The sequence below is a fragment of the Diabrotica undecimpunctata genome, chromosome 8 (assembly GCF_040954645.1).
Source record: "Diabrotica undecimpunctata isolate CICGRU chromosome 8, icDiaUnde3, whole genome shotgun sequence".
Taxonomy (NCBI): domain Eukaryota; kingdom Metazoa; phylum Arthropoda; class Insecta; order Coleoptera; family Chrysomelidae; genus Diabrotica; species Diabrotica undecimpunctata.
Genome location: NC_092810.1, coordinates 131,955,064 through 131,967,213, shown reverse-complemented (window position 1 = coordinate 131,967,213; position 12,150 = coordinate 131,955,064). Strand labels below are relative to the sequence as shown.

General features: G+C 33.8%; 1 protein-coding gene across 4 annotated transcripts in view; it reads left to right on the top strand.

Annotated features, from left to right (window-relative positions):
• The window catches only part of LOC140448584 (PRKCA-binding protein-like), a 46,223-nt gene extending 34,666 nt beyond the window's left edge, over nucleotides 1–11,557 (top strand). For all 4 annotated transcript variants that reach the window (XM_072541669.1, XM_072541666.1, XM_072541665.1 and 1 more), the window contains 5 exons: nucleotides 2,413–2,655; nucleotides 2,813–2,977; nucleotides 4,532–4,725; nucleotides 7,098–7,350; nucleotides 11,192–11,557. In XM_072541669.1, the coding sequence (XP_072397770.1) occupies nucleotides 2,413–2,655; nucleotides 2,813–2,977; nucleotides 4,532–4,725; nucleotides 7,098–7,350; nucleotides 11,192–11,443 (1,107 nt within the window). In that variant the 3' untranslated portion in view covers nucleotides 11,444–11,557. The remainder of the gene's footprint in view (nucleotides 1–2,412; nucleotides 2,656–2,812; nucleotides 2,978–4,531; nucleotides 4,726–7,097; nucleotides 7,351–11,191) is intronic.
• The last annotated feature ends 593 nt before the right edge of the window (nucleotides 11,558–12,150 follow it).

The following is a 12,150-nucleotide window of genomic DNA, read 5'->3' as shown; positions in this document are numbered from 1 at the left end:
TCAGAAATTAACTAAGGTACATGCGAACTGATAATATCAATACAAGGCATGATCGAGTTAGTTTGGATAACTTAGCGCAAATAAGAGATCTTATTACCAAGTGGAACGAAAATCAGAAAAAATTTTTCTCTCATTCGCAATACGTAACCGTTTACAAAAAGTTAAAGGGTTTTAGAGAACTGTGCACATTCAGTCAGTATATACCAATTAAACCAAATAGATACGGTATAAAAATATTTGCACTGTCTGATGCGAAGGTTTTTTATACCAGTAACATGGAAGTATACGTTGGCAAAAACCAAGTGGGTGGTCCATACTATCTAGACACTAGTACCAAGGCAGTGGCGGAACCGGCTTGTCAACATCTCTACGAATCTAACCGACATAGAGAACCGACGAGAAATGTTACCACGGAAAATAAATTGGTACACCAGCCTTGATCTTGGTATAAGCTTGAAGGGAAATGGTTTAACTCTCTTGGAAACATTAAAAGTAAAGGGGAGAAAAATTCCTGCATATTTCTCTAACAATCAAGGACAACTTATTGGTTCTAGTACATTTTGGTTTGGTTCAAGAGGAACACTAGTGTCATATAAACCAAAAAAAAAAAACAACAAAAACGTTCTGTTATATACCACTATGCACGATGGAGACGACGTTGATCCTGTTACTGGAAAAATCGGAAATTATATTAGCATATAACAGCACAAAAAGCGGTGTTAATAACGTAGATAAATTATGCACACAATATGATGTGGCACGTTGTAGTATAAGATGGCATATGGTTGTTTTGTACAGCCTTTTAAATGTTACAGCAATAAATTTCTTTGTTATCTACAATTGTAACATTCCAAATCCCACAAAGACGTGACGAGAAGTTTTGACAAATTTAGCATTTAGCCTTGTGTACAACCACCAGAAGAATCGAAGCGAAAATGTCTATATATCCAAAACAATAAGGAGTCTACTAAAGGAGATCTGTCATTTGGATGAAGATGTTGTGCCAGTTCAAAGAACTCCGGGGGTAATTGGGAGGTGTGGTGACTGTGGATGGAAAAAGAATCGAAAAACGAAATATTTTTGTTCGATTTGTAAAAAGTATCATTGTTTGCAACATGTAAATCCAATTTGCAATTACTCTAACAATATTCCGGCTTAATTTTATTATGTTTTTTCCATATTTAATATTTTTTATGATAAGTCTTAGTGAAATAATGTTTTAGTTTTGTTTACGATAGTACTTGAAGAATGATATTTTATGTTCTAATTTTAAATTAATTGTAATTTGTTTAGTAAAAAAGAGAATAAATCAAACAATTACAAAAATTGTGGACTATTTTTGTGCTACGTAAATAAACATTTTAAATAAACCAAATATGTCAATAATAATAAATAATGTTAAAAAAACTATAGCTGGTTCACAATTTGTTGATAGCTTACTAGAAGTTTAACCCTAATTAGAAAACTGAAATACAGAGAGGATAGGTAATACGATATAATAGTAAAAACCAACCTAAAACTGACGGTTTAAGATGTTTTCGACTAACCCACCTTATATCTGAAGGAATACAATACCTTATAATCCTATTACGGGGGTATTTTGAATGGTTAGAGATGAACGACCAGTGTCGTAGAGTATATGATTGAAACATTTATTTGAACTAAATAAATATATTTTTTAAATTGTACTTATTTAAATTGTATTTTTTAATAAAACTTATTTATTTTATTCAAAAATAAAAAGTTTCTTGCCATTTGTAAAAGATACATTTATTTAATTAAGGAAAAAGGCACCAAATGTCGCCTGGCAAAATTTCCAATGTGTTTTAAATGTATCCATTATTTTCGAATCCGGAGAAAACTAATAAATATTTTTGAAAAATTTAAACGCAGAATGAAAGATTACATTATTACTCAGGGCAGAAGGTCCCTGAAAACTTCTACAATGTTTATTTTAATATGTTATGTAACAGGGGTGAAAATAAAAGAGAAAATATAGTATAATTTTTAATTGAAAATATTGCATGCAAAAGAAATTTTTTATTTATTCTAAAAAATATTTCATTCTGCCTTTAAATTTTTCAAAAATGCTTTTTAGTTTTCTCAGGATTTGAAAAAAAAATGGATACATTTAAAACACATTGAACATTTTGACAGGCGACATTTTGCGCCTTTCCCCTTTAATACCTTACGATTACAACTACTATTACTTACCTTATATAATTACGATTAGAAAACATGGGACGAAGTCATCGAGAATAAACCAAATAGCGATATTACAAGACCTATTTAAAAGATACACTTCATACAAAAATTTAAATGTACCAAGAACTGCAACTAAACCCAAAAAATTAAAATGTTTTTCTTTGTTTCTCAGCAATAAAAAAATGTTTACTATACTATTACTTTTAGGATGAAGTTATTATCAATTATAATAAGTTACATGCTGATCCTGGCCAAGGTAAAAGCTTGGATATCATTATGAAGAAAATGAAACATCGGCTGGTCGAAAATATGAGTTCTTCAACGGCCGACGCGTTGGGTCTATCCAGAGCAATTTTGTGTAACGATACATTAGTAAAGAAAATGCAAGAGCTGCAAGATACCGAAGTTATGTATAGAGGACTTGTTGACCACTGTAAGAGAATGCTGCAAGTACGTATTGCTTTTTTGAATAAATACTTATTTAATTTGTTTTATTCATTTTTTTTTAGATCTCCCAAGCAGTTATTTATAGTATAGATTAATATTTTCGAGATTTTATAATGCTGTTTCTTAAGAATAAAAAATTAATTTCACTTGTCTCTTTTAGGCTCACATGGAGTTGCAACAGGCAGTTAAAGCAATGGGGGATATTTTTTCTGGAATAGCAGTACGAGAACCTCAACCCCGAGCAAGTGAAGCGTTTCGATTATTTGGTGAACAACATCGCAGCATTGAAAAAATGGGTTTGGAGATGGTAAAAAAAGTAAAACCTGTAAGTCTATAATTTTTTATCTATTGGAAAAAATTGTACCTATGTGTTTATAAAGAATGGAACATCTTTAATATATACCTAGCAATCAGTTCAAGAGCAAAATGTTTTTTTGATACAAAGACAATAAATACGTCTTTTCTTTTCAATCTGTCTACACTGACAATAAGTGTTACTAATTACTGTTTCTAATTAATTAGTTCACTTAATTTATAAATTAGGTAAACCATTTAAAATTACTTGTAGGGAATATTCCAATGAGTATTCACCTTTCACTGTCAAAAATAAGATTTGTCTTAACCTAAAAAAATATTTTAAAAGTTATTTTATATTTTAATTAAAACTAAAACCTACTACGTAAGTTCGATAGTTTAAATCTCTTGAATCTTTTAGTTTCTTCTGGTAAGTTTATTAAATCTCTTGCTAGTTTGTTTGGGTGTAATTTCACTTGTTCTCGGTAGGATACACTAAACTTTTTGATCACTGCTTTAATACTCGGAACAATAAGATTCCTATGAATTGTGCCGTTAGGTACATACAATGATAAGTTCACTATTGTGCGTAGTATTCAAATATGTTGGAGTTGCTGGCGGTTTACCATACTTGGATACCATAAATCGAGTTTTGATCTCTTCCTATGAGCCAATAATACTCTTTCAGTTCCAGACCTAATTGTTTCGTTTTAGCGAAGATGTGCTTCTGCCATGTTAATCTGCGGTCCAGATGTATTCCTAGATGTATCCCTATTTATTTAGAGTGGTCGAAGTGTTAAAGCTGAAATCAATTATGTGTGACTGGTGAACAGTTATCTCATTTTGTAGTAAACGTTACATGAATAGATTTACTGGCCTTTGCTTTCATACGCCAAATGTGTAACCAGTTTTGTTTGTTGTCGAGAGCGATTTATAAGCCTCTATAGGCCTGGTATGTGATGCCATAATAACAGTGTCATCAGCAACTAGCGTTGATTTGGTTGCAGGTACTTAGATCGGCAGTAAATAGCAAGCACAGGGTTGGCTGCAGTATGTTTCCTTGTGATACTGCAGAAATAGGAATAAATTTCGGAGAGCGTCGTGTTTATGTTGGCTTGTAAGTTTCTCATACCCAGATAAGACTTGATTATTTCATAGAAAGGGTGAGGTAGGTTTTGTTTTATTTTGTAAAGTAAGGCTTTATGTTATAGCTGCAGTACAGTATCTTTTATCTGCTAGATCATTGCTGATTTATTCTACTAAACGATTAATCTGTTCCACGGTGCCATGTTTGTTTCGGAAACCAAATTGATGGTCCGGTATAAGTTTTATTTTATCGATTTATGTTCTGCTATAATAGTAACAACTTCTGTTTCATGTCTGTCACTTGGAAATTCAAATTTCCATATTCTATATGCAGTCCTCGTTTCGGGGCAATGAAATACTACCTTAGATTTTAGTATTTATATTAAGATATAAATTGCAAAAATTAGTTTTTATTCTATAGAAGATACTTCTGTTTTTTAATATTTCTAATAAAGATTTATCTAGAATGATTTGAAAAAAAATTTTTAAATTATTTTAGGTACTTTCAGATGTTGGAACATATCTCTACAAAGCGATTCCAGATACAAGACTTACAGTAAAAAAATATGCTGATACCAAATTTGAATATCTAGCGTATTGTTTAAAAGTTAAAGAAATGGATGATGAAGAATGCAGTTACGCGGCCTTACAAGAGCCGCTATATAGAGTTGAAACTGGAAATTATGAATATAGGTAAGTTAATTATATCGTTAATATTTAAATTTTATATAATAAACTTCAAAATTGGGAAAAGTATTTTTCCAGGTAGAGATCCGTTCAGGAGATGGATGTAGCAGAGGAGACACACAACCCGTAGAGTTACATCTGCTAGACAAACGGTTCTTAAGCTTTGGAAGGAAGAGTTGGGTATAGAAATTTATAGTAGTGGGAGAAATAATGTTAGCATTTCTACTCAAATAGAATATTATACCTCTATATTGCAGGCAGGACTTAAAAGAAAACCTTTCTTTAGATCAAGTAGATATTAGTCCTAAAAATACTTGGATTATATAAATAACAAGATTTCAGCAGAAAATCTATGGCCCTTCAGCTACTCTAATAAATCTACTGTCTTGCTCTTTAAAGTAAAAGAGAAATACATCGCCAGGAGGAGAAATGCTGTATTACAAATCATTTATTCTATCTGTATCGCTATTTGGAATTCGGAAAAATAATTATCTAATTGATGTACCTCAATTTATATTCCACAACATATAAAAGAAGCAATGTTAGGTGTGAAAACTAACTTGTATTGTCAGTAATAACACATACCAGTAAGCCCTTGTTGTATACCATCAATTATAGATTAAAAACTTATCTACATCATCAAATATCGCAGAAACACGAGGGGTTTGTAAAGGAAAAATACATAAGTGATCAAATGCTGAACCTGAGACTACTCATTGCAAGTACCTATGATAATATGCTTCGATGACTACCAAAACACGTTTGATTGTATTTAGTTTAAGTGGTACTAATGACCCTACACCTGTAGCAGTAAATGAAAAGATGCTTGATCTCCTGCGAAGAGTCAGTGAGAAAGCAATAAAGTTGGTCTTGAAATTAATAACGGCGGTAGTATTCAGTTGACTAACGACTTGCAGGAATACCAAACAGTAGACAGTAGATAGAGAATGGCAAAAACTGATGCATTTGAGATGTGGTGTTGGGGTGTTGGACAAGAATGCTGTGTATGGTTTGGAGGGCTCATCAGACCAACGTTTAATTCTTAATAAACCTAAGATTAAAAAGAGGGTGACCACAATATTTCTGCAGCAAATTCTACAGTTCTTTGGTAACGTGGTTCATAGAGATAGCAATAATTTAGAGAGATTAATTATTTCTGGACACGTTGCGGGAAGAAGACCAATAGAATGGTCATAAATTAGATGGTCAGACCAAATATTCAGAATTCTACGGACCATTTATTCAGCCAACACTATTAGAGAAGCTGAAGATAGAGATTAATGGAGAAAATTTGTTGAGAGTAGTGGAGAAAAACATGATTCTCAGTAATGGGGAAACAACAAGAAAGAGCTTTAGACAAGGATAAATCAAGAGTAAGGCTTTTAAACTCAAGCGGATAAATATATGCGTAGATAGTCAATTAACTTTAGGGCTTTAGGTATCCTTAGGAGCTCCTAAAGTGGCTAAGAGACTACCTTACTTGACGGTGGCTTCTGGGCAAGAATGGTGATAGTCTAAAGGAACGTAACAATGTCACACTTGAATGGGTGTCACTTGAACTTGTTAAAGACTAAATATATGTCGGCATTGTCAAGAATGCAACAAAATAACTTGGAGGTGCAACACGAAACTATGGAAATGGTGGAAGGTTCTGCTACCTAGGGTCACTGGTCAACTGCAAAAACAACACATCCAAAGAAATAAAAAAAAGAATATGCATGGCTAACCACTGTAATTTTTTTTGGTTTAGGTCCTTAACTAAGAGCGAAAAATATGTCAAGATCAACAAAGTGCAAACTTTATAAAACAATAATTCTCCCAGTGCTCACCTACGGATTGGAAACATTAGCAATGACGACCCGAGATGAAGAGCTACTACGAGTATTTGAAAAAAAATATTGATAACCATATATGGCGGAGTGAACGAACAGGGTCTGTGGAGAAGGCGATATAATTTCGAACTCTATAGACTTTTTGTGATGCAGATATCGTAAAAACCATCAAAATAAACCGCCTAAGATGGGTGGGCCACGTTATGAGGATTGATAAAAGTAATCCTTCTTAAATAACCATTCTAAATAGGCAGATCAGAAGAAGAAGAAGGGGGCGACCTGAAATTAGGTATCTCGACAATGTGCAGGAAGATTTAAGGGAGATTGGAGTAAAGGTAGGGAGAAGACACATTTGACAGGGAAGGATGAAAGAATGTTTTGAGGCAGGCCAGGGCTCACGAAGGGCTCTAGTGCCAATTCAGATTCAGTGATTTAAGAACTCTTAAATGGGAAAACTCTCCGGCTTCCAGAAAAATAACTTACAATATTTTTTACCGAAAAGAGTATTATCTAATAGTCGTATTAATAATTGTTTCAAACTTTCAGATTAATTTTACGATGTAGACAACTCGCCAGATCAAGATTTGCTAAATTAAGAGCAGATGTATTGGTAAAAATGGAATTGCTGGACAACAAGCATGTACAGTCACTTGGAGGTCATTTGGTTAAAGTCATAAGAGGTTTGGCGGAACTGCATACAAGAACTGTAGAATTACTAAATGGGCCTGCGCTGTTTCCGGTGGAGGTCGATTTAACGACTAACGCTTTTCAGTATAAATCTACAACCCCTGTAACACAGGTAAATAATATGAAATATAGGTATATAGGTTATTTATCATCATCATTATGTTTATAAGACTAAATTTTGCTGTATGTAATTTAATCTGTTTTTCGAGCTTTGTTTGCAGGCCTAAATTCTATTATTAAACTATTTTATAATATCTAGGTACGTAAAAAGCTTGTAGTATATTTAATTACTTATCTTCTGAGGAATTGTCTTCTTCCCTGAAGAATCTTCTAAATTGCGTTTATTTACAAATTTACAAGAGGTTTGAAACAGATTTAACGGATACGTAATTCTAGTTAAAGAACGACTTGAGCATTGTAGAAGCATTTTTCAGTAAACTATACGCAGTTCAGTAGCAGTTTAATGTAAAATTTCACAATTCTTTGCTCTTTATTATCTTAATTATTACACTTACAATAAAACCAGAATATGAATAGACGTGAAAATACTGTGTGCACTAGCAGATTTAAAATTAAGACAAATAGCACTCAGTTGATCGGGAACTGAATCGATAGTAGTTTTACTATAGAAGCGATTTGCGACGTTGACAAGTTTTACATAAAATCTCAATTTTTAATAGTTATTATTAATAGTGATTTTTAATCTTGTAATTGTTCATTTAATCTAAAAACAGATCAACAGTATAAAGTGAAGCAAAAAATGTTGAATCCTCAAGATCGTTAAAGACACATTGTTAAAATTTTCTTAAATCTCGCTTCGCGAGAAGCAGCTGATAATAAACTATTATCTACTTGAAAAAAGTACAAGAGCGCATGGCTAGCATGACATATCGGCTTTAAAACCTGTTTCTTGGTCTACCAATACTTCTTAGTCCATTTGGTGACTTATCTCGTGCTATTTGTACTATCCTCGTGCTATTCGTACTATCTCGTGCTATCCTCTGCCATTCTACGAATGTGTTCGTTTCACTCCTGTTTCCGTTTTGTCACCCATCCATTTATGTCTTCTATATTGCATGCTTTTCTTATGTTTTCGCTTTTTTCCCTATCCAACAGACTTCTCCCTGATATTCGTCGGAGTATTTTCATCTCTGTTGTGTCTCCGCCGTGTTTATTAATATAGGTCTAATTGCTGCTTTATAGATTCTTGTTTTTGTGTCTTGTCTTGGGTATTTGTTCTTCCAGATTGTGTCATTAAGAGATCCCGCTGCTTTACTTGATCCGTAACTAGTTATATCTATTCTCAGATATCTAAACCTTGCTTCCTGCTTGATTATTTTTCCATCTAATTTGATAAATAATTTAATAAGAAGAATATTAAATAATCTTAAATTTTTGGGTTGCATTTCAGGATTGCTTTTCAGGAGTTTATGTGTGTACGGTAATGGTACGGCACAGGAGAGTTTCCGTGGATTGCGCAGGGTCGAAACCAAATAGGCTCATTGGAAAGGGATATCCCCAAGGGGGTATTCTTTCTCTTTTGCTCTAGAGTATAGTAGTGGATTCCCTCCTCTTTAAAATAGAAAGGTGTGGAGACTATGATCAGACATATGCGAACGACTTTGCTGTGATCCTTAGATGAAGGAATCTAAATACATCGCATAACTTGGCACAAAGCATACTTCGAGCTTTCATCCTTGAGATTTAGTCCAAGGAAGTCAGAGGTCGTATTCTTTACGTGAAGGCGAAAATTGCAGTTGGACCCGCTGATACTAGGGGTTCAAATAATCCCAGTACAGACGTGAGTGTGATATCTGGGAGTAATCATAGATAGTAAACTATCATGGAAACCACATGTAGTAAGCAGGACTCGCAATACCTTATCGATTCTGATGCAATGCCCAAGAGTTATTGGTAGGGGCTAGGATAGTAACCTGAAACAAACACGATGGATGTAGTACCTAATCCATTGTTAGATTGGCACTTTTTTATGGGTGAAGTGTTTGGATTAATGCAGTCAATTCTGGATGTTTTTAAAAATCCCTTTAAAAGATAGGTCCCTCATTATTTAGTTCATCCCTTAGATATTTATCTAAAAGCAGAGGCATATGAATTCATGTATTGAATTGAAAAATCTGGAACATGAGCTGGGAAGAGACTAGTTGACAGGAAAGGTAGAGTTTGTAACCATGTGAACATATGTGAAAACGAAGGAGGGTGCTTCCCATGCTGGCAATGTCAAAAGACTTCAGTCTCTCTTTCAAGTGGATCCAGTGGATCTTTAATCGTATATTTAGATAGAAAGTGGAGTATGAGGGTATAACGGGGCAGGAATGGTCTTCGTAAATGGCGATCTTCCTTTGCCAGACAGGACCCCTTTATTACCTTGGTGATTATATTACTGTTTTTTCAGGCGGAGACATTGGCTCTCAGGAAGCCATAGAAATAATAATCACAGGTGGAATTCAGCATCTGAAAACATTGATCAATCTTATCAAACAACAGGGTCGTAATATTAAAAATAACAAAGTAAGATGGAATATCTGGCAGGATGAAACGAGAGGACCGATTGTCGTCAGACTAAGGATTCCGTCGGCTTAGTCTTGCTAGGAAACCAATTAACTGCTTTACATACAGATGGAATTTGGGAGGTACTACAGGCCGTCACAGGTCACGTTAACTCGAGAAAAACAACATAATATGATATATAAATTGAGAGGCTTGCCGGTTTTATCAAGCAGACTGGGCGTCTACGACAATCCCAAATAGGAATAAATCTTCATAAATACTGGAAATCTTGGACAATGGGTCCAAGGCTTGCGTACCACCGCTAAAGGGCAGTCTTAGCAAAAAATTCCACTATAAATAAAATTCATATGCGATTTTTTAAAGAATTTGTGTACAAAGGAGCCAAACAAAGTTGGCATTTGAAATGTAATTACAGGTTACTTAAAGGATTCGTCCACAACGCCAACCTTTGATTATTGTAAATGCAGGGACCGATACAGGTTTTGTCTGTGGATTTTGTGTGAAATGGAAATCCCAAACAAAATCGGATGATTACCTTGATATGAATTTTGTCAACTGCAAAAAGTGGTTATTAAAAAAACTTGTTAAGTAATCTACCTTCCAACAGTGTCATCGTGATGGACTGTGCACCTTATCATAAAGCACCAATATCCGCATCACCACAGAGTAAAATGATTGGATAATAACTAGAAATATTTCTTTTCCTGCAAAAATGCTCAGACCAGACCAGACCGGCTATTATAAAATTATACAAACCGAAATAAGTAAAATTTGCAATTGATTCCACTACTAGAAATAACGGACATGGCGTATTAAGGCTCCCACTATATAATCCGAATTTAAGCCAGATAAACCTTGTTTGAGCAGCACTAAAAGATTATTTACAATTTTACAAAATTTACAGATTTTAAATAATTAAATACAACTCGTTACACAGTCGTTATTTTGCAAACAATTATTCATGTAAACAACATTTTACATACTAATAAACAAACCAATAAATAATTATAGGAACCGTGGCGCGTGGCAACCCTGTAATTTAAACCACAAACTAATTCTGCATACCTCCTCTGATTTGCTCCCAGCTGATGTCTATTAGGTACTATCCGGGGCGTAGTAATATTTTTCTGACAAAACAAGAAATTTAATTTAACATTTCTACTTAGTCCATGAAGACATATGGTTAATCAATATATTTGTTGTTTTCTCGTTTTGTCTTCTTCTGACGTTAGTTACAATATAATTTCTGACGTTTTACGATATTTTGTATATTTTTTATTGCTACCCACTCACACCTACAGTTTTATGATTGCGTCACGTGTCAACGTCCAGTATATTAAATCCCATAAAAAACGAAAATATAAGATATTATTAATTTTTTTATAAACTTATAATAAATATACTTTATCTTTGAACTGTTTCAGTATAATGACGATGACAAAGAAGTCGAAGAAGGGGAAGAAATACTGGATATTGATCATGAGGACTTAATCGCAAACTTTACAAAACCTACTGCACCAAATGACCTTGAAAATAATGATCTACTTCTACCCGACCTTTCAAATGTGATACAAAATGAGCCAAACTATGACGACATGGACAACTGGGCACTTTTATCTTCTCTGTGTTTGCAAGACAGTCCTCAGAATAAACCTCTTTTGACAGACTTAGATTGATTCTCACTTGAATGAAAAAGTACATTTTAGTTGAAATAAATAAATTATAATTAGTATATTACATAATCGTGTTGTTTAACAACAGTGAATATATATTAAATTATATTAAATATACATTATAGTGCGTTATTTTCCATTTTTGTATAAAATACTTAATCCTTATGTGAGCCACGTGGTACAGGTTCACTGTGTTCTCACAAGTATTTACAGCTGAACTATTTCCTGCGTAATGGCATAATATTTACCTGCTGTCATTGTTTCGCCGTGCCTTTTATTGCGCTGTCTTTATTATGCTTACGTGAAGTGTATTAGTCTATGACTCTTTAAGGATGGAGTCTTGTCCTGTTTTTTTTTTCTGGAATCAGTCGAAGTTAAATATCTGGTCGTAATAATACTGGACACCAAACAGAGCTTCGGTGAACACGTAATATATGCTGCGAAAAAAGTCGATCAGTTTTGTCTTCCAACAGGACGGCACAGGTTGTCATGGCAAGTAGGAAATCTCTGTTTAAAGGAACATCTTTCCTGATGTCAATCACTAATTCGGCGCTGGATTGTCAAGACAGACTTTATTAGACATTCATTTTCCTTAGAAATGTGGTTTAAGTGCACAAATGTTTCTGTTATCTTCTGCCAAATTGTGCGATAATAAGTAGATGTCTCAGCATGCATCTGAAATTTAGTTCTTTTATTAGTAATTGTTTTTT